This window comes from Pelobates fuscus, chromosome 12 (assembly GCF_036172605.1).
Source record: "Pelobates fuscus isolate aPelFus1 chromosome 12, aPelFus1.pri, whole genome shotgun sequence".
NCBI classification, from domain to species: Eukaryota; Metazoa; Chordata; class Amphibia; order Anura; family Pelobatidae; genus Pelobates; species Pelobates fuscus.
Window position 1 is genome coordinate 103,703,295 of NC_086328.1, and position 22,873 is coordinate 103,726,167.

The window sequence follows — 22,873 nt, forward strand, 5'->3', positions numbered from 1 at the left end:
TTACATAGCTGATGTTCAGCCTTCCTCACATATGTTTTTGCTGTTGATCCAAATGAAGGCAAAAAATCCAGTCTGAAGCTCTTCCAATTTTGCAACAAACTAGGAAAAAATTCCTTCTTGACCCCAAAATAGCAGTCAGATATCTCCTTGGATCAAGCAGCTATTACCCCACTAATTAGAAATTATATACCTGTATGTTATGTTTTTGCAAGTATTTGTCCAATTGCTGTTTAAACATCTGTATGGACTCTGATAAAACCACCTCTTCAGGCAGAGAATTCCATATCCTTATAGCTTACTCTTAGATTATATCTCCTTTCTTACAGCCTAAATGCGTGACCTTGTGTCCTATGTATAGCCCTGTTTATGAATAGATTTCCAGACAATTATTTGTATTAGCCCTGAATATATTTGTATAATGTTATCATATCCCCTCTCAGGCGCCGTTTTTCCAAACTAAAGAGATTTACATTTTTTAACCTTTCTTCATAACTAAAATGCTCCATTCCTTTTATCAATTTTGCAGCTCGTCTCTGTACTTTTTCTAGTGCCTTGATATCCTTCTTTAGAACGGGTGCCCAAAATTGCACAGCATATTCAAGGTGTGGTCTTACCAGCAATTTATAAAGAGGCAAAATTATATTTTCATCCCGAGAATTTATGCCCCTATTTAAAACACCTCAGAAAGCTGGCGTGCTTAAGGGGTCTGGAGTGTCTCTTTAACAAAGATTTTAATCATTATAATGATATTTCATACAGTTGCAACTTTTATATCTTTTATATAAATAAATACATATTTCGGCAGAATAATATATAGACTATCTGGTTTCATTTGATTTGTCAATCTCGATAAAAAATTCCCTGTAGTCAATTGTTACATTTCTGAACTCCAGTCAAAACATCTCCGTGGACTACAATGCGATAGCCTTCCGAGCTCAAGTGATGTCAGTGACCATTTAATTTTAGCTGAGAATAAAGGCTTTGTAAATCACACCCCAGGAGCTCTGAACAATCTCTGCTCTAAGTTTGTAAACCTGTCTGTATTGACAGCGTGTATTATTACTGTACTCCTCAATGATCCGTCCCGTCCCATCAGGTGGAATGTTCTACACGCAGGTAGTGTGCAGAAGATACAAAGTAGCAGCCAAGCGTTCCCTTACGTGGCATTGTCACAGACTGCAATTACTTAAATGGAAAGACAAGGGAAGTTCCAGGTTTGACACAAGCTCAGCTATTGTGGCTACCATATTATTATTCTATTGCCATTCCATCAGTTTGTGGCTAACTCAGATAGTTCATGGCTATTGTAACATATCTACAAAGCAGTCAAAGTGTATCTAAAAAAAACATACAGGTAGGTATTTAATCCATATATTGTGCCAGTGAAATTACCAGTAAGCGCGTAAATTATGGATATACTTACCATAAGGGCTTGACAAATACACAAATTGCTGAAACGTTGCCTTGCTGACCCTTTTTTGATGGCTGAATAAAACAAGCACTTTACTCACAATGGCTGAGTGCCGAAGATTTCATTTGTATTTATACTTACCTAAAGGTCATCCTCTAGTGTTTAATGGAGAGGCAGCCGCTCCTCATAATGAAGCAAACACATCCCACAATCCCTAGTCTTTGGGTGCATGCTAAGCATTGTGGGAAGCAGCTAGTATTGCTGGAAGGTTTAAAAAGGTCAGAAAAATAGATCAGAAATACAATTTAAACTATATATGGCAATTTGTCTGACTCAATGTATACTGGAAACATTATTCTGTTAAGGTGACACCAAATCATGTTTGTCAATGCATGTTATTGTTGTCATTCTTCCTTACCGCACCCATCGTGGTGCTCTATGGGATCGCTAATCTTCCTTACTGCACCAACATAGAAACATAAAAACATAGAATGTGACGGCAGATAAGAACCATTCGGCCCATCTACTCTGCCCAATATGTCAAAATACTTTTAATTAGTCCCTGGCCTTATCTTAAGTCTAGGATAGCCTTATGCCTATCCATATCATAGTGATCCACGAGATTGCAGATCATCCTTACAGCACCCATCGTGGTGATCTATGAGATCGCAGAGCTTCCTTACAGCACCCATCACGATGATCTATGAGATCGATGAGCTTCCTTACAGCACCCATCACGGTGATCTACAAGATCACAGGTCTTCCTTACCGCATCCCATTGCAGTGGTCAACAAGATGGTAGAACTTCTGCACCCATCGCAGTCATCCACGAGTTAGCAGATCTTTACCGCACCCATCGCGGTGATCTACGAGATCACTGAGCTTCCTTACTGCACCCATTGCAGTGATCAATGAGATGGCAGAACTTCCTTACCGCAGCCATTGCAGTGATCAACGAGAACGCAGAACTTCCGCACCCTTTCGGGGTAATCCACGAGATTGCACATTTTCCTTACCGCATCCATCAAAGTGATCTACGAGATCACAGATCTTCCTTACCGCACCAACCTCAGTAATCTACGAGATCACAGATCTTCCTTACCGCATCAACCTCAGTGATCTACGAGATCACAGATCTTCCTTACCGGATCAACCTCAGTGATCTACGAGATCACAGATCTTCCTTACCGCACCAACCTCAGTGATCTACGAGATCACAGATCTTCCTTAAATAAAGATCTGCATTTAATTTATCTCCAGACGACAGACTCATACAAGCAGGCCCCTCCTAATTCTGTTTCCTCTCACAGAGTTTGCTACAGTTTATTTGTTTTGAATGGCCATTGTACTGCGCTGTGGAATATGTTATAAATAATATTATCTACGTTTTTGTTTTTGTTTTTTTTTGCTGTTTACAATGTATAAAACAGTTTGCCATGTTGATGACATTCCTCCTGTTGTCCAATGATTTTTAGAGTTGTGGTTAAGTCCATATCCATTGGGCATAGAGAGGGGCTGGCCAGGAGTGCGGGCGGGCGTGCATGTACATTGAGGGATGCCTTAGGCTCTGTGTAACAGACACCAGCACCACCGACAATCTGCTCAACGTGATTCCTAGCAGCTAAAACCATCTAACTTCCCTGTTACACATTTTCTTAGGTTTTAAAACCTGGCAGGAAAGGAGACACACTCCGCCATGGGGCATTTACTAAATTAACACTCAGACATGATGTAAATACAATGACTCATAGCATCATTTAATATTACATATCGATTCAAGTTTACACAACGTTTATATTTTACATTGTGTCCACCCTTCATCCAGCATTATTATATTAGGACACAGAGAAAGACAAAGACAGACAGAGACAGAGAGAGTGAAGCAGAGAGAGAGAGAGAGAGAGTGAGAGAGATAGAGAGTGAGACAGAGAGAAAAGAGAGAGAGACAGAGGGAGATAGAAAGAAAGAAATATATATAGAGAAAGATAGGGAGAGACACAGAGAAAAATACTGGATGAAAGAGACGGAGAGAGATAAAAAGAGACTGACAGACAGAAAGTGACAGACAGAGAGAGAGGGAGACAAACAGAGAGAGAGAGACATATATAGAGAAAGACAGATAAAGACATATAGAGAGAGACAGAGAGAGAGACAGATAGGGAGAAAGATGAGCAGACACAGAGAGAGACACAGAAAGAAGGAGAGACAGAGGGAGATTGATAGAGATAAAAAGAGACAGCTAAAGGTAGGAAAAGAGGGGGGGGGAGGGCAGGACTATTAATAGACAGATGCTTCTATATCACATCAGTCCTGTTTTTTTTTGTCTCAGATAAGTTAATATTTTAGGCTTTTCATTGTGTAGCCCAGGACTGAAATGGTTAAAAGTTACCTTCCAATGGGGTTAAATACCTATCCGCCATATTGCAGGAGATACATCACAGAATGCCTGTAAGGTTCAAATAGTTGACAAAGTAACAGACTTGCTACTTCTTTGCTAAAGCTTTTTTTTATTTGTTAAAAAGCTAAAATATTCATGCTGACAATATTACATTTGGATATTTTTTTCCAGTTTAGTTATTTTAATCTGAATTTGTCATTCCCTGTCGAATTTGGATAATTCCAGTTATACAGTAAGTAGTGCTGTGTAGTTTCCATTTTACAGCATATTTGTAAAAATAAGAATTTCTCTTTTTGATAAACGTGTTTTTCCAAAAAGCTAATATTCTTGTAAGAACATAAAAATTCTCACAATTCCTGGCTTTCTCTTTAAAGCGACACCATAGTCATCAAAACAACTTTAGCTTAATGAAGCAGTTTTAGTGTATAGATCATGTCCCTGCAGTCTCACTGCTTAATTCTGCCATTGAAGAGTTACATTATTTTTGCTTCTATTTATACAGCCCTAGCCACACCTCCCATTGATGTGACTGACACAGTCTACATGAAAACAAAATGGTTTCATTTTCAATCACATGTTAACTCACTTCAAACATTTTTATTTCTTGCTCTGTAAATTGAACTTTAATCACACACAGGAGACTCCTGCATGGTTTAGCAAGCTATTATCAGAGCAGGAGATAAACAATTCTAAATTAAACAGAATTAGTAATAATGGAAGGATAAACATTAGATGACTCTTTACAGGAAGTGTTTAGGAAGGCTGTGCAAGTTACATGCAGGGAGATGTGCCTGGGGTGCATAACCAAAGTGATTTAAAGGGACACTCCAGGCACCCAGACCACTTCTGCTCATTGGAGTGGTCTGGGTGCCAACTCCCACTACCCTTAACCCTGCAAGTGTAATTATTGCAGTTTTTCATAAACTGCAATATTTACATTGCATGGTTAACTCCACCTCTAGTGGCTGTCTATTAGATAGCCACTAGAGGTCACTTCCTGGGTTCTAGCACAGGTTTCCTGTGCTAGAGCGTCGCTGGACGTCCTCACGCTGTGTGAGGACCTCCAGCGTCGCTCAAAACCCCATAGGAAAGCATTGAAATGATTTTTCAATGCTTTCCTATGGGGAGACGTAATGCGCATGCGCGGAATTTCCGCGCATGCGCATTAGGTCTCCTCGGCCGGTGAGCGAGATTAGTCTCGCCCACCAGCCGACGTAATCACTAGGAGGAGCGTCGCGGAGGCGGAGACAGCGGCGAGGGACATCGCCGCTGTCCCAGGTAAGTCACTGAAGGGGTTTTCACCCCTTCAGTAACCGGGGATTGGTGGGTGGGAGGGAGAGGGACCCTCCAGTGCCAGAAAAACAAATCGTTTTTCTGGCACTGGAGTTTCCCTTTAACTCCTAAATGGCAGAGAATTAAGTAGTGAGACTGCAGGGGCATGATCTATACACCAAAACTGCTTCATGCAGCTAAAGGTTTTTTAAAGACTATAGGTATTTATATCAATAGGTATTTCCTGACACACGACTAACAGGTCATGCATCCACCTTAAAAGGTACAAGAAATATATAAATACATTATGATTTGCAAATTACTATTACTGGAAATTTTTATTTAAAAACATCTATTTATCTCTGCACACCCTAAATGTAAACATTCTATAGGTCTCCTAGAATGGATTTATCTCTTTGCATTGTGGGGAAAATTTGCACCATTAGAATGCATAAAACCCGAGGTTTGAGTCCCAGCACATTTAGCTCAAGTGTTCATCTTGCCTCCTCTTGCCGAGCTCAATGTTTTGAGTGCAATTAAGCTGAGAAACCCTATTATGTGCTTGAAAACCAAACTAGCAGAATGTCCCCTCCCTGATTAAATCCTTTGATTTTATTATAATTTTTTTCTGGAGCAGGCATTTTTGTGCACTCATATGATGATGATGATAGACCCGCTTTAAATTTAGTTACAAGCCTACTTCACGAGACACTAAAAGTAAAAAGCTCAAAATACGCAGGTAACAAGCAATTTTCTCCAGTGTTACATCCAAAGAAATGCAGACTTAATTTTAGGTCAGTAAATGTAATTAACTGAGATACAACTTTATATAATACTGCTCTTTGTTGCACTTTTTTAACAGCTCAAAGCGGCTGGAAGCAGTCTACTATAGATTATTAGACAGACAAAAGGCTAATATTTGTCTCAGCTAAAGTTACTAACATAAGACAAAGATGTCATTTCAATATTTGAAACCTGTAAGTTTAATTTAAAATAAGAACGAGACAATATTCTGAGAAAATAGCAATGTGCGGAAGAAAATTACCCTGCTCCATAAGAAAGTGGAAGGACTTAAGAAATTTATAAAAAGTAATCTCAAAGTGGAAATTAGAAATAAACCCCAGAAAGAAAATAACAGAAAAGAAATATTACTGTCCACTTTCTAAATCAATATAAGAGTACGGCGCGACAGAATTACCATGGTAACTTGAGTAAAAAAGAATAAAGGAATTCTTATTATTTGAAAATAAAATCACAGCCTGCAGGCGCAGGTTTTATTAGCCCTGTTGATAGATCGCTGGCTTGTATTTATCTGAAATATTGCTTTCAAATCACTCTTTTCATGATTGTACAAATTTCACCAAGTACTCGGCTCGAAGAATATAAATAAATAGAAAAACATATATATTTATTTAAACCGAAGTGAATTTGGGTTTAATGAGAGCCTCAAAGGGGATGGTAAGTAGATTCTATGTGACTTGGCTAAATAAAATTCCCGGCAAAAAGCTGGCCAGTCCTGAAATGTGCTTATTATAATCTGCTTTTTTTGTGCTACGCAGCATGTTAGGCAAGTGAGCAAGCTTAACATGATCAATCCAAAAATAGGACTTCAAAGAACATATGCAAAAAATCGTTCCGAAGTTAACTGCCAAGTACCATTTCTTGGATGGGCTGATGAGGGTTGCTCTTTTTTGGATGGGCTGATTACGTAATGTCCGATATTTGTTCATAGACAATTTCATTCCTTAATGCCGGGCCCGCATTTATTTATTTAGAGGAGGAAACAAAATTTGCTGATATTAGCGATTTAATACAGTTAGAATCTTACTGGGTAGTCTACGAATCTCGCATAAGGATAATTTGAAAAGTGATTGTGTGTAATAATAGGGTGTATATCGTAAACGACCTGCTGTAGTGATCTGGCCTTGTTGGACAGTATTCTCTTTCCCGTAAGCATTGGGAGAATTATAAAGTATGATCAGTTAATCATTAAAGGATTTGGGGAGGAACGTTCACTAATTTGTGTAGGCTTGAGAACTCTCTGCAATTCTTACAGGAAGCAATTTATTACACATATTTTTTCAGAGATTTGGGAATAGTTCATTTTACTAGACATACAACTGCTTTATTATATTGGACACAGTTATATGTACAATGGCCCATGCTACTGATAGATACTGTAATTATTAGCATTCCCCAATAACCTTAATAACCATATACCTGGTGGTCGGTCAATATATGACAGTTAAATCAAATAGACGTATTCGGGGAAAGTAGGAGTTTGTGAAAAGAAAACCAGCTAATTTTGAAGATCTGGATGTGACCCACTTTATTTTTTACACCAACTTGCAAAGTGTGAAGCTTAGGAAGTACCCAATCTACAAAATCTATATTGATTTATTCGGAAAGTTTATTTCCTTTGCTTGTGTAGCGCGTTCGATATATTTTATTACCTGGAGATATGACACTAAAAACTATAGATAAGCCAACTTTATACAGACTGGGGATGCTTCAAGGGCCATGTGTTTACTTCCTAGTTCTTGCATTTGTTGCAATGATTACCTGCTTTTAACTTATTAAATTCTGAAAAAAAAAAAAGGAAAAGTTTCATAAACTTTAAACCTGGACAATCTGGTTTGGGATATCTCAATGTGGTGGTTTTGGTACATTGATGCTGGCTCTTTTATTTGCACTGAGATTTGTAAAAGAAAATTGCCTAAACACGCCTCTCATGGCTAGAGACTGAATTTTGAAATTCATGAGGACGCAATTTGCTTCATGAGGACGCTGAATATATAATATATTAATTTATATATAATTTTGTCTCTTAATGCAGCGTTTCCAAATTGGTGTTCCACGTAACCCTAGGGGAGAACAAAACTGGGGTTCCGACGTGATCTGCCCATTGACTGGCCCAAGCACTTAGGGCCGCCCGATTGGTATCTCTGAACAGGGGCCTGGTCGCCCTCTTAAAGGACCTTGTGCCTTACCAGGCCGCTTTTCAGAGATACCCACTAGAAAGATACCCTGTAGTATTGGATGCAGCCTGTCACTCCATCCCAGACTTAGAGAGTGCCGCACGGGAGAGGGAGAGGGAGCAGTGGTGAGTGAGCTGCTGCCGACCTTACACACAAGCCCCAGCCAGCAGCACTCCAAGCAAGCCACACTCTTGCAGAAAAAATGGAAGCTAACAGGATGGCTTCATATATAAACATTATGAATTGTATGTGTATATGTATATGTGTATCTGTGTGCCAAGGTGTGTATTTCTCACCAAGTGTGCATCTGTTTGTCAGTGTGTCTGTCAGTTTGTTTATCTGTGTGTCAGTGTGCCTATGTGTATTTACGAGTGTGTGTATGTGTGTGTGCATGTGCCAGTGTGTATCTGCGTGCCAGTGTGTGTAGCTGTGTATATGTTCCAGTGTGTACACACCTGTAGGTCCAGGTGTGTGTATCTGTGTGTCAGTGTGCATGTGTCAGCATATCTGTCCTTGTGTGCATCTCTGTGTGTATCTGAGTGTGTGCGTGTGTGTGTGTGTGTGCCATTATGTGTATCTTTGTGCCAGTGTGTGTGTTACTGTGTGAGTTTCTGTATGTAGGGTGTGTATCTGTGTGCCTGGGTGCATATGCCAGTGTGTATCTGTCTGTAAGTGTGTGTTCCTGTGTGTAGTGTGTGTATCTGAGTATGTATGTGCCAGTGTGTGTATCTGTGTGTCAAGTTGTCTGTGTCTGTATGTCAGTGTGTGTATCTGTGTGTCTATGTCGGTGTATGTGTATGTGTATGTGCCAGTGTGTATATGACTATATGTATGTGTCAGTATGTTTCTATGTATGTTAATGTGTATCAATATATCTGTGTAAGTATGTATGTGGCAGTGTATATGCAGACATCTCAGCAAACACCAACACAAAATGCAAAGACATCCCTAAAACAAAAACATGGCATACAAAGATGCCCGTAAACTCCAAAATAATATACAAACACTCAAATACACCCTTCACTCAAACACAAATACTACACTCAAATGCACATCCACATATAAAATCCAACATTACATCCAAACACACCACTGCACACAAATGCAAGCATCACATACAAACACACTGCTGTATTCAAATGCTAAAATTATAAACGCACACCAACTCCGTTTACTATCTGTAGAAATGAGTGCATTTATACCAAAACACCCCAAATTTGTCAAAAAAGGAAACATTACACTAATCAAAAGGTTTGAACATTTTATTCAGGTGTTCCATGATGTTGGTACGCTATGTCAAAGGGTTTCATAAGAAACATTTATTGGGAACCCCTGTCCTAGTATCCTGTGAGAGAACCAGGTAGGTCAATATTGATCACTATGATAATTCTAAAATGTATATTTAGATAGAAAAATCACTTAGATCAAACGCATCGCCTACAACAAAAATAAATAAATAAATTTAAAAAAAAAAGAAAGAAAGAAAGCCTGTCTTTGGTTAATGGCAAAATAAGCTGTAATGTTTTCTCTGAACCCAGCAAATAAAGGGTGAAGCTTTTAGGCAAGGACCGGCAGGTGATCTGAGCTCTTCTGCGAATGGTAATGTTTGTAAAAGCCACTCTTCCAGTTTCTGTAATTGGGCATCAGTAGTTAATGTACTATTGACTGCATTACACGCTCCTGTGCATCCTCTTATGCCTAATGCCAATTGCATCACCTTGTACATTTACCATATTGCTTAGCCAATATCTGTTAAAAGCAATCCAAATCATGAATCATATAGGAAAACTTTTAGCAAGACACGACTTCTAAAGGAGACAATTTACAGTTGAGTTAATCTGGGTACATTAGTGAGACATGGATTCAGGAAGACAGACCAATTTATGTTACTTTAGTCTTAGCCTTTATTGCTTTGTATAGACAAATGAATAGGAGGACATGGAGTAAAAACAGAAAGAAGATAAGCCTTTTTAAGCCTTGGATCCATTCTTTTCAAATAGGTCAAAGAGTGCGATACATGGGCAGAACGTAATTCATGGAAAAGCATCGACAGACCTCGGAGAGTAAAACATTAATTAATTCTTTAATAATTCTTCTAACAAAGAGCCTCGCTGAACCCATTTATTTATAGAAATGGCTCCGTTCACTAAATAGTGAGTTGCCGAGACAGGAGAACTGACTTGTAAATTAATTCCGGTTCAACTGATTTGGGAGTTATGATTTCCAAAAATCAATTTGACCTATTTTTTTTTGCAGCTGGCTTCTTCTATTTAATGGACATTAGAGGAGAAAGCAACAATAAAATGGTCATTCAATTTTAATTTCAAGGTCATTACAATAGCATACGATAACACAAATAAACATATAAATATATATCCAAAACACAATAACATACAACACACAATAACAAACAGTAAAATAAAACATACAACATACAATAGCATACAACACACATCAATACACAATAATATACAACACACAATAACATAAAGTAACAACATATAAGATATAGTAATATAAAATAACACACAATAGCATAAAGTAACATACAACAAACACTAACATCCAGTAACATATATCAACATACTTTAATATACAATAACATCCAGAAACATACAATAACATGTATTACACTATAATACCCACTAACACATCAACACACAATAATATACAACATACAATAACAAACAGTAACATACAATAGCACACAGTTACAAGTATTAACATATAACATACAACATATAGTAACATACAACAAACACTGACATCCAGTAACATATATCAACATACAATAACATACAATAACATACAGTAACATACAATAGCACACAGTATCAAACAGTAACAGATAACATACAAAACACAGTAACATACAGTAAAACACAATAACATATAGTAACACACAACAACAAAAAAGTTACATTCAATAAAATGCAATAACATGCATTAACATACAATGACACACAATAAAACACAGTAACATACAATAACATACAGTAACACCCATTAACACATATTAACACATACAAAAAAATGTTTACATTCAGTAAAATGCAATAACATGCATTAACATACAATGACACACAATAAAACACAGTAACACTTATATACTTTGGGTTTGTGTAGGGATCTATTTCACTTTTGTTATTGCTCCATCAATTTTCCATTTTATAAGAGGTTTGTACAACGTTGCAGAATACGCTGGCGCTATATCATTAATATAATATTAGCGTGTATGTGTTTGGAAACAGTTGTTAAAACATTAGTAAACAAGTATTGGTTTTGTTTATTCTAGTAAAAGGAAGCCGCAGTCAATTTGACGTGTTATTTTTTTAATTGACAAAGTGGAGGACCGCTCCACTTCAGAATTTTAATGGTTAAAGCTTTTTATGAAGAAGGACCGTAGCACCCTAATCAATATATTGATATTTTAAAGACTTTTATTTTTGTCTGAGTAACTACATGCATTACTATTCTTGGCTTGAGTGCTTTTTATTTTATGGTAACAAAGGAGAGGAAAGCATAAATCAAGTGTTTCTGGTTTTTATGTTTGATGGTCTTTTTTAACATTTATGCATATGATTATTCGTACACTGCTGTAAGCTGTCTTAGTAAGATAGTTACACTGGAATTCTTAGCCACAAAATAAAAGTGACTTAATTGCCTTTCAGATGTCTGTTATCTTTCCTGCCACTGCTCTGTTTACGCACAGAGCTGCATTTCATCGATACTTTATATAAAAATTAAACAAGGGAGCCGCCATAATTCTTTTATGGCAGACCTCAGCTGAGGTTGTTTTTGAGGAAGCATTGCTTGTAAAATGTGTCGTATGGTAGTTAATTGAGAGCACCACGATCAGAGACACCTCACATCGGTACCCACATTTTGCCTCAATACGATAACCAGTGGATCCCTGATTGGTTGGAACAAGCACCAGTCAGATCCACATCATAAAATATTTACTGGACCAAGTCTGCCCTCCTCCGTCTGCTGAAGAGTTTTACAATATTTTATTTTGGTATATATTACATTATAATTGCTGAAGAATGGGTGCCAAAACTTATGCCAAGTACAACATATTTGTCTCTGGTAAAAAAAAAAAAAGGGTACAGAATCATTGATGCTATTCTTGTTCATGCGATACTTTATAAGCAATGTTCTCCCAATACAGAATAACTAAATTCATTGTAAACTGTAAACAATGACCAACAGAAGACTGCTAATATAAAACTATTTGCATTACTTGTTGCATTCGTGTAGGCCCCCTTTAAACAGTGAAACAATAAACACACATTTGAAGTAATAATAAAAACATACACATATAAAGCCTCAGGCTTCCATAAGTGAAGGATTCTGGTCAGAAACTGGATTTCCCATAAACAGATCTTCTCTCTCATATACATTGCAGCCAATCAATGCACGGATGCTCTCTCTCAAACACATTGCAGCCAATGAATGAACGGATCATCTCACTCATACACATAGTAATCAATCAATTAACTAATTATCTTGCTCATACACATTGTAGCCAATCAGTGAATAGATTCTCTTCTTGCTCATAAACATTGCAGCTGTCAATGAATGGATCATCTCGCTTGTAGACATTGCAGCCAATCAGTGAATGGACCATCTTGCTCATACACAACTCATATCTTGGGTCTCCCAATCTGAACCCAGATATTGCACCAACCATGGTAACATCCTCTACTCCATTAAACACTGGTCGAATTATCATTGTTCCCTTAAAAGAATACAAATACAAATTTGTGATTCTTTTTTTGTGTTCCTGTCCCCAGTCCTGATGGTTCCTCCCCACCCCGACATTCACAAAAAGTTTTCTACATTCTAAAATGTTGAATTTGACTTGCCTTATTTCCAGCTCAGAGGCTTCCTCTGTGTTGCTTACCTCTTCTCCTCCCACGGCGTCATGGACAAGGAAGGGTGTCCTCCGGAATTGGTCCAATCCAATGCTCCGTATTGGGGGACTTAATGCAAATTCCCCCATAAGAAAGCTCTGCATCAATACTTTCCTATGGGGGCTGCAGTCACGTGTCCAAGTTTTACTCAGTTACGGCAGCAGAAGCGACCCTAGTGGTTGTCTGTAAAATTTGAAGGACCACTATGGTGCCAGGAAAACATTCTCGTTTTCCTGGCACTATAGTGCCCTGAGGGTGCCCCCACCCTCAGGGTCCCCCTCCCGCCGGGCTAAAGGGGGAGGAAGGGGTTAATCCCTTACCTCTTTTCCAGCGCCGGGCTCCCTCGGCGCGGGGACTCTCCTCCCTCTTCTGACGTCATCGGCTGAATTCGCATGCTTGGCAAGAACCGCGCGCGCATTCAGCCAGTCCATAGGAAAGCATTCTCAATGCTTTCCTATGGACGCTGGCGTCTTCTCACTGTGAAAGTCACGGAAGCGCCTCTAGCGGCTGTCAATGAGACAGCCACTAGAGGCTGGATTAACCCATATGTAAACATAGCAGTTTCTCTGAAACTGCTATGTTTACAGCAGAGAGGGTTAATCCTAGGTGGACCTGGCACCCAGACCACTTCATTAAGCTGAAGTGGTCTGGGTGCCTATAGTGGTCCTTTAACCCTTTAATGTAAACATTGCAGTTGGTAAAAATCTTTTTTTTTTTACATTGCAGGGTTAAAGGGACACGAACACTGCACCCAAGTCTCTTCACCGAGATGACATGGTCTGGGTGGACTTTAGTGGTTCTTTAATTGCGTTTCTATCATGTATTAGGAGGTATAGCTCTTCATTGAAAAGTGTTCATGTAAATTATAATCCACGTTTCTTTGTGCAATTATTACTAGGCCTCGATTTAATCAGCTTTCTAAATAAATCAACCCTGTTAGGAAAACTTTTCAAATGATTTATCTGCAGAAGTCATCGTTAAAGTCTATGGAAATGATTGTAAATAAATCATTTGGAAGTTTTTCTAGCTGCTTATTGGACAGCTTATTGGACAGCTTATTAAATCGAGGCCCAATTGTCAAACAAATCGTATTCACCTGATAATTACCGCTGTTTTTATATTTCTTTGTATTTGCATAAAATCATTTTATTTTTTTTATTTTATTTTTTTTTTGCCCGAGACCAGGTCACCCTCTGTTTATCAACACCACATTCTGTTAGATTGTAAGCTCTTTTCATCAGAGCCCTCTCCATTCTGTATCTATATCATTAATATTGTTATGTGTTGCCCTAAGGATTCCTCTTACAGATTGAATTTTCTTTCTGAGCTGTAGAATATGTTATAACAATAATGAGAGTATGGGGGTTTGTAACTTCTGGTGATGGATCAGCTTAAATTAAGGTATGTAGAGAGCCACATATATTATACAACGTGTTGATGTAAATATGGGGATATAATCCATACAATTTTAGTTAATATTATTCTTAAACACTTCTTCACAAGTAGGGCACTCCATCAAAACATTAATGATGCTGACTCGTTAAATTGACAGAAATATTGATCGTAAGGAATGGGTAGAGAAAGTGGCTTCTCTTAATAAATCACAATATTTCTAGTCAATATTTTAGCCAAAGACCTAACGAAGGATTTTAGTATTTAAGTGCTGCGTTTACATAATGTCATGTTTACCGTAATGACGGTCCTAGGCTCCATCTGATGCATACATTGCTATTAACTTGAAACTCAGAGTTCAGTTAAACATGTTGCAGGGCTGACTATAATATGCAGAATTCACATGCTGTGGAAGGGAATCAATCAGTCTAAAAGGGATTGGAAACAAACTGAGTTCCCTCCTGCAGCATATGAATTCTACATACCGCAGATCCAATCTTTTCGCGTACTGCTCAGCAAAGAAGTGTGTATTTGTACACTATGTACATTATGTAAGTGTGCAGGAAAACATGGCAGATCTGGCAATACGGCACAGATTTGCAACCAGGAATGTCTGGGCGCCAGCGTGACTCTTCCAATTCATAGAGTCTGCTTCTCATTGGAAGCAAGAAGCAAGTGAATCTTTTGGAGCTGATGTGTTGGCTTAGTTAGTTAATGCACCAATCTTAGACTGTGTTTAAACATCACAATTTCCATTGGGAACGCTACAACCTTTCATAGGCACTAATCGGAAACAGTTACTGAAGTTTAAAGATGTTGGGGAGCTGCCCTCCCCTGACTTGTTGGGCTCTACCGATTTAACCCCATGAGATGCAATGCTCTGTTTAAATACAGCTGCAAATCCAGTCATCAATTACGAGGAGAATTAAACTGCAGATATAATTGTGACAGACACATGTTTTTCCTAAGACACACCGATCAGTAATCCATGTAATGCCAATAGACTGGATTTTTTTCTTGCAATAAAAGCTGATGAGGTGCTGGTGATGATCCAACTGCCCCAATGGACCAGCTTACACCAGTTCATGTTTCTACGTATAACCTAGGCGATTATTTAAACCTCAGTAAAACACTTTGAATTAGCCATCTTTGTAGTGGAATATAGTTTGAATTTGCCATCTTGCTTGTGGAATATAGTCTGTGTGTGCCATCTTGGTTGTGGAATATAGTTTGAATTAGCCATCTTGGTTGTGGAATATAGTTATAGTTTGCCATCTTGGTTGTGCAATATAATCTGCATGTACCATCTTGGTTGGGGAATATAGTCTGTATGTGCCATCTTGGTTGTGGAATAAAGTCTGAATTTGCCATCTTGGTAGGGAATATAGTCAGCACGAGCATGTCCATCACAGTAAGGTGTAAGGTTTTCATGTGTCAGATTGTTAGACAGTAAGAATCTTTAAACCCAAGTTAATTTCACAATTTTACAGCCGTAATCTCCAGCCTGGTACCTGTACAGACTCCAAGTATCCAGATTCCAGGATCCTTGCATATGGTTTGAAAAATCGCTTTTCTGATTTCCTGAATGCGATCAGGAACTTAAAGCAGGTTGTCAGCTTTAATTACAAACTGTCTTTACAAAGCAAATAAAATATTTAAAGATTCCTAATTGCGGTACAGAACGCGTCACCTCCTCCAGAGCATGAACCCTGCTCTGGATGGAGACTGTTGGCGATGCCGAGCCGCATTAGGTAATTTCTTGCACGTCTCGTGGGACTGCCCTAAAATCAGACCCTTCTGGTCGGCGATTAATACCATCTTATGAAAATTTCCCGACAACCCTCCGCTCTTTTGACCTTTTCTCCTGCACCATACAACCAAACCGACAGCTAGATACAAGAAATCATTGTCTATTTGTATTTTAAATACAGCTTAACAAGTAGTTCCTATTTATTGGAAAAAGTATACACCCCCTACTGACACTGTGGTTCGAAAAAATGGAGGAGCTGAGACGGTTCAATGAACTGACATTTATGGCCCAAGGATGCACCCAATCTTACACAGACATCTGGACTCACTGGCTGATGGTCGCATATCGCGCTGACTTTCAGGCCTTGCTGGCATACAGGGCGAGAGACCACATGGGATGAGGGGTCTTGGGCTACGGGCCATGCACACTCCCTGTCTGGGAGTAAACAGAGGAGATCTTTCTAACCCAGAATTCCAACTCTCACTTTTAAGGGATACCAAAGCCAGGGAAGCAGTTAGGGACACCGTTGGCACAGGGAATTAGCCAGAGAGACGCCTGGACACAGGCACCTTGTTACACCTCTGAAAGTTAGGTTCACCGGAATGTGGCACCACTTTAGATTAAAAAGGAGCGCTTCGCATGTATGACATGCTATGTAACTGGATTGCGGACTCTGAGTCCTTATTTATCTCCATGTTATTTGTTCCATCCAGCCCTGCGTGGCTGTCAGCCTTTATATGTCATTTTTTGGAAAAAACGCTTTAACTGTGTACTTCTGTTTACTCTGCACTTGTCTCACTACAAACACAATGACCAATAAAAATCTCATTAACAAAAAAAAAAAAAAAAGATTCCCAATTGCAGAACAGAAATACTTTCCAATATTCCACACAAACATATTACAAATGGTAAAATATTGGAATCCTTCCATCAACCCATCGGAGTTTCTTCGATTACGCATTGTCCATATAATTGCAAACCAAGATATAATCTCTGGGACTGTCAATATAAATAAACATTCCAGAACAAGGCGCTAAAAGTGAAGCAGTAACCATGGAAACCTATGGCATTTACCAACTCATTGCTCCACTTTTTTTCTGTCTGCCCAGGACTGCTGTTCATATATTTCACTTAGCTTCTCATAACAACTGCCATCATTTAATGTCAACGATCAATTAGAAATCGGAGCATCTTGTATTTGACACAATTCAATATTTGCATCACATATCTACATGTCGTTTATTGTGCTAATTATTCTAGCCTGACGTTTGAAGTCTGATTTGGGACAGTTTGGTGACAGGTGAAAAGAGAATACATTTTTTTTCACGTGAACGGCCGACATGTTTAGAATTAATTCCTCACTTGAGTTTATTCCATATGATCACTGTATGCAGATCTATTTAAACAGAAAGTGAGGTGCTCTGCATAGGAATTGACGTGCACTTGATGCAAATTCTGAGAATTGTTATTACTTGGGGTAATCTCACTCTAGAAATGTTACCAAAATTCGTTGTTGCTACCGATGACACTCAGACCCACTGCTGGATCATTCCAATCAGCATATACTGTATTAGCTTGCCCTATTACACTGCGTTCAGCTGTTTCAATCAGGGAATGTTATATACTAGATTAACGCTACCCGTGATTACATTTTTGACGGTATGATTTATGACGTGTATCACCGAGGGGATCATTGGAATCCAAACCGAGCTTTTGTTATTTCAGAAAAAACAAGTACAAAGTCCTTCTTTGCAATAAGTTAATAAAAAAAAAGTGGAACTTGTACAGTTATTGGAAGGGGGGGTGGGGGTGGAATCTATAAAACTTGGTAGTGTTTGCAAGAGTCAGGTAATTGTAACAGAGTCAAGTCACCATTACAGACAAGTACCTTCATAGAGCCAAGTCATCGTCACAGAGTCAGGTCAACATCACAGAGTCAAGTCATCATCACAGTCAGGTACCTTCATAGAAGTCAAGTCATCGTCACAGAGTCAGGTCAACATCACAGAGTCAAGTCATCATCACAGTCAGGTACCTTCATAGAGTCAAGTCATCGTCACATAGCCAGGTCATCGTCACAGAGTCAGGTACTGTCATAAAGATGGTGGAACTGTCACATCCGAGTCAGTTGTTTTCACAAAGTCAAGTCACTGTCACAGAGTCAGGTCATTGTAACAAATGCAGCTCGTTGTCATAGAGTCAGGCATTATTAATATCTGCATGTGTCTGGCATTTTATGTTGTTAATGAAAAAAATATACTTTCTAGAGGTCAACACAATAAAACCAACCATTTGCCACATGCAATTAACTTAGTAACTGCCAGAGCTTGTTACTTCATTAATGACAAGACTCTGTTAACCTTGTGTCTGGTCTGATTTTAAGCTCCAAGGGCTGTGCTGCCTGACTTGCTAAAACGAAAAGCAGAGAGAGGAAATGGTTAAACCTGATTTCTAAATACTAAATACATTATAGTTCTCATTCAGGGCTTTAGGGAACATGTCGACCTCAGACAATAAGCCAGCAGAGACAGGATATGGGAAAAGCGGGCATTTAATGTGGAATAGAGAACACACATTAACTCTAGTACATGAAATTCATTATTTCAAACATACAAACACTACTGGGAGCAAATTATTAGACTTTGTCATATTCATTCCCTGTAATGGGTTGTCTATCATCTCCCCTAAAACCGCCAAAATATAGACCATATAATGATCCACTAAAACAAATATGACATGTACTGCAGGAAATTAAAAAGAATCAACTTATAACGCAGAGTGGAAAGTTAGACCCCCGCCAGAACTACACCTCCCATGATGCCTTGTCAGACTTAAAGGATTATAGGAGTTGAAGTTATTCAGCCAGGCATCTACCTTTTCTCACTCTTGTTAAAATGCAATTAAACAACCCCTTGAAGCCCATATAAATAATATATATTTGCTTAAAGTGTGTCACACACTGGAGTTTAGAAAAATTCTATAAATAACATAAGTTTGTTTTTCTTTGGGGAGAGGGGGCAGTGGGGTAAGGGGGATTTAAGGGACCCATTGAAAGAGGTTTGGTCCATTTTGAGTGTTCACAGTCCTGGGAGGGTAAAGGGGGGGGGGGGGGCAGGAGGCGCTCAGCGTGGACTTCTAGAGATCCCATGAAGCTGTCAAACTCGGCCTAGCTTATTAAATTACTTAGCAGAATAGCTGGGTAGAATTGCATTAAGGTTAATGCACTGTTCCTTGCTTTCTCCTTTTTAATTTTAGTGAAACCAGCAATCTCTCTCATCGAATAACTTACACCCTATCAATTACACCCTCCCCCTGCGCCACCGACAGGCTTTTAGCAGTTCAGTCAATGAACCAGAGACATCAACTTGTTCTGCATTTTATTAACTGTCAGGATCACCTACAGAGGTTTTTTTTAAAAAAAAAACACTTACTCGTAGGAACTTTGCACCTAGTAGTAAACAATTAGATTAGTGCAAGGTTAGAGTTAGGATGGAGGGTGGAAGAGTGTTAGGGTTGGAATTAGGGATTGGGCTTAGGTACGGTTTGGGTAAGGATGGGGTTAGGCACAGATTAGGGTACGTTTAGGATGCAGTTTAGGATTAGGAAAGAGGTTAGAGTTATGGTGGAGGTTAGGGTTTTACGGGAGGTTAGATTATGGTAAGAGTGGCGGTTTGTGTCAGGAGGGAGGTTAGGGTGGATTGGAGGGTTAAGGTTGGAGGGGAGATTAGAGTGAAAGTTTGGGTGAGGAGGGAGGTTAGTGTAAAGTTAGAGATGAAGGGGAGGTTAAACTTTGGTTAGGGTGGAGGTTAGGTTTAGGCGTAAGGTTAAGCTAAGGTTAATGATGGTGTTTGAGTGTTAGAGTAAGGTTTGTAGACATTAGGTTTAGGATGGAGGTTAAGCTAAGGCTGTGGTTTGTGTTTCGAGGTTAGACTAGGGTTAGGGTGGAGGCTAGGTGTAGGATGGAGGTTAAGCTAAGATTGAAGCTTGTTTTTAGAGTTTAGAGTAAGGTTTGTGGAAGTTAGGTTTAGCATGGAGGTTAAGCTAAGATTGAAGATGGTGTTTGGAAGTTAGAATAAGGTTTGGTTTCAGGGGGCTTATGGTTTGGTGGTACCTGCTGTGGACAGTAACTGTCTAAAAATGGTTGAAGTTACATCTACACATAATGATGTCATGCTATGTTGAATGTGGAAACATTAAAGTTTTTTTATTTTTTAAAGTGAATCCCAATAAACCTCTTGAAGAATTACTTTGCCAGTGTCCTGCGAAGTCTTACCCCAGCAGGTAGATAGAAATATTGTATAATGCAGTAGGACGCACACCAGCTGATGCAGATCTATAATCATCCCGTGCCCTCACCTGTCATTCAATTAAATTTACAAACATGTATAACTGAAGGAGAATTCCCTACATGAAACCCGAGCCGGTCCCGGCCATTTAAACATCATCTCTCAATCACAATCACTTTCCAAAAATAAACTTATTTCTCTCCCATTAAAATCAGCCAACAGTTTAGTAAAATTGCCAGCTGTGTGATGTGTAGTCCATTAACTGTCATAAAACTTCCTATGAGGCACATTAACTGCATTCCCGTCTGCAAAGAATTTAAGCCACTTAAAGGGATGGTTCCGTCTTCAAATCTCTTCTAAGTTCCCCAAATAGGACGCTCAGAGAGTGTGCCCCATCTCCGCAGTGAAATTCACTTAGCTGACAGTGCCAAGCATGCAGACATATGGCAGATGAGCAGAGAGAGAGAGTGAGGGGCAGACAGAGACACAGGCCCCATCGCTGCTCATGAAACCTCCCCCCCCCATTTAAAAAGGATATTATCTTGCAATAATCCATTGATCCCCTTTGTAAAGCAGTTTAAAGTGAAGCTGTTGGCTTTTAGAGACTAACATCAGCTTTGCAGTAATAAAGAAAATGTCAAAGTAGATAATCACTAAAGCAGATAATGGCAAAAATTGAAGTTTAGTTCATATTTTTTTTTTTTTTTTTCATTATACATTTTTAGTCTTCAGCTCTATTGGGTCAAGGATTTAAAAATAAAATTAAAAAAAATGCCCTGAAACTACCCATCTGGGTCAGCTTCTCCTAAAACAGGTGATAAATGGGATGGAGGAAGGGGGGTTCAACACCCTATTATGATGACAGCTACCTTTGACTCGTGTTTTAGGTGACAACCAGAGCAGTTGTGGTTTCAAAAGTATTTTCTCCGTATTTACAAAGAAAAAAAGTTATTATTTTTGTTGTTGTTGTTGATTGCACCACATTTAGCACTTTGCACCCATATTGCCCTAGTTGCACATTGATAACTCAGCTCCTTTGTTATGGCAAGAGGGAGGCAGTCTGCTCTCAGGGTTACTTAACAAAAAAAGAAAAAGAAATCCTTAACTCAGACAAGCTTTGGCAAAGAAGACAGCCTGCATACATATTCATTTCCCGGCCATTTGCATATATATTGAAGAACATCTATAATGCATTAAGCCAAGTAACCGGCACCTCATCCCACCTACCGTCCTCCTTGTCTAACACCATCATCTCAGAGATCGGACTAGGCTGCCTGTCGATGGTCCGTCTCAAGCAGTCTTCACTTGGGGGGAGAAGTAAGTCCTTGGGAACACACCGTTGATGAACCGCAGAGAGTCCGTCAGCCTGTCCGCTAGCCAGCCAGCCAGCGAGAACTGAGCTCTAATTACTCAGCTTTTAACCTAGATGGCTCTCAGCTAGAATTTCATTCCAAAGTAAAGCACTTTGCGAATACAATGGCGATGTCACCCACTTAACTGCCTCGGAATTGAAAGCAACCAAAAATCGCAATTTAGGAAAGGGAAAAAAAGAAAAAAAAAGGAAAAAAAAGAGAAAAAGAAAAGGACGAGATGTGTTTCTGTGTTCCCTTTTCGTCTCGAGCTCCTGAAACTGTTCAATTTGCTGAGTGTAATCTGTCTTAATGCAATTGCAACTGATAAATCTGCTTCATGGACTCTACGGCGCTCGGCTTAAAGGATACAATCACAATCTGAATATTCAGCAACAGAGGAAGGAAAAAAAAAAAAAACCCAGAGAACACGAGAGCGTGGCTGGAGCTGTCTTTCTTTCTCAATTCATGAGCTTTGTACTCAACGCTACTGAATAAATGCACATACTTCTCCCAGAGTCTTTCATTCCTCTGTCACGGTTTAATGGGGAATTTAAACCATCCAAGCTCAGCAGCGACACCTGCAGGGAACTCGCTGCAACTCCACGCCAGCACTGCCTGAACTAATATATTTATGTATATTGCACTATAGATAATAGATTGTCTAATTAAGGGTCTTTTGTTGCAAAGGCTCATTATATCCTGTATGAGTTATGTACTATGAAAAGTATCATTAATACGAATATTTATTTAAGCGTGGCAGCAGATACTATGTTTCTCCACAGCGTGATCTGTATTGCCGTTAAATTATATATTCTTTAAATTGTCAGGGTTACTCAGTAAAGCAGGAATAGTTGGGGATTGACTGAGGAATTTCCTATTTTATTCCAAACTTGCCTAGCATGAGAAGTTATTAAATCAGAGATATTTTTTTTTTCATTTCTGCCTAATTTTTTTATTCTCTGATCAATTTCCTGATTGGCAGACAACCTGTGTGGATAATTAACAGCAGATCACTGTTTAGTAAATAGACCCCATTTTATTTTTCCAAGTGCAATTCAGTGCAATTAGAAGAGAAAAAAAAAAAAACGAAAGACGCTGTAGTACAATTTGTTCCTTCA

At 38.9% G+C, this 22,873-nt stretch overlaps 1 protein-coding gene across 3 annotated transcripts in view; it reads right to left on the reverse strand.

Annotated features, from left to right (window-relative positions):
- The window catches only part of LMO1 (LIM domain only 1), a 112,814-nt gene that overhangs the window by 74,283 nt on the left and 15,658 nt on the right, over positions 1–22,873 (reverse strand). The window contains exon 1 of one of the 3 annotated variants that reach the window (XM_063438451.1): positions 21,631–22,263. The exons of 1 other annotated variant lie outside the window; for it this stretch is intronic. In XM_063438451.1, coding sequence (XP_063294521.1) covers positions 21,631–21,655 — 25 coding nt within the window. In that variant the 5' untranslated portion in view covers positions 21,656–22,263. Of the gene's footprint in view, positions 1–21,626; positions 22,264–22,873 lie in introns of those variants that run through there. One more of the 3 variants, XM_063438453.1, reaches the window with a different exon arrangement.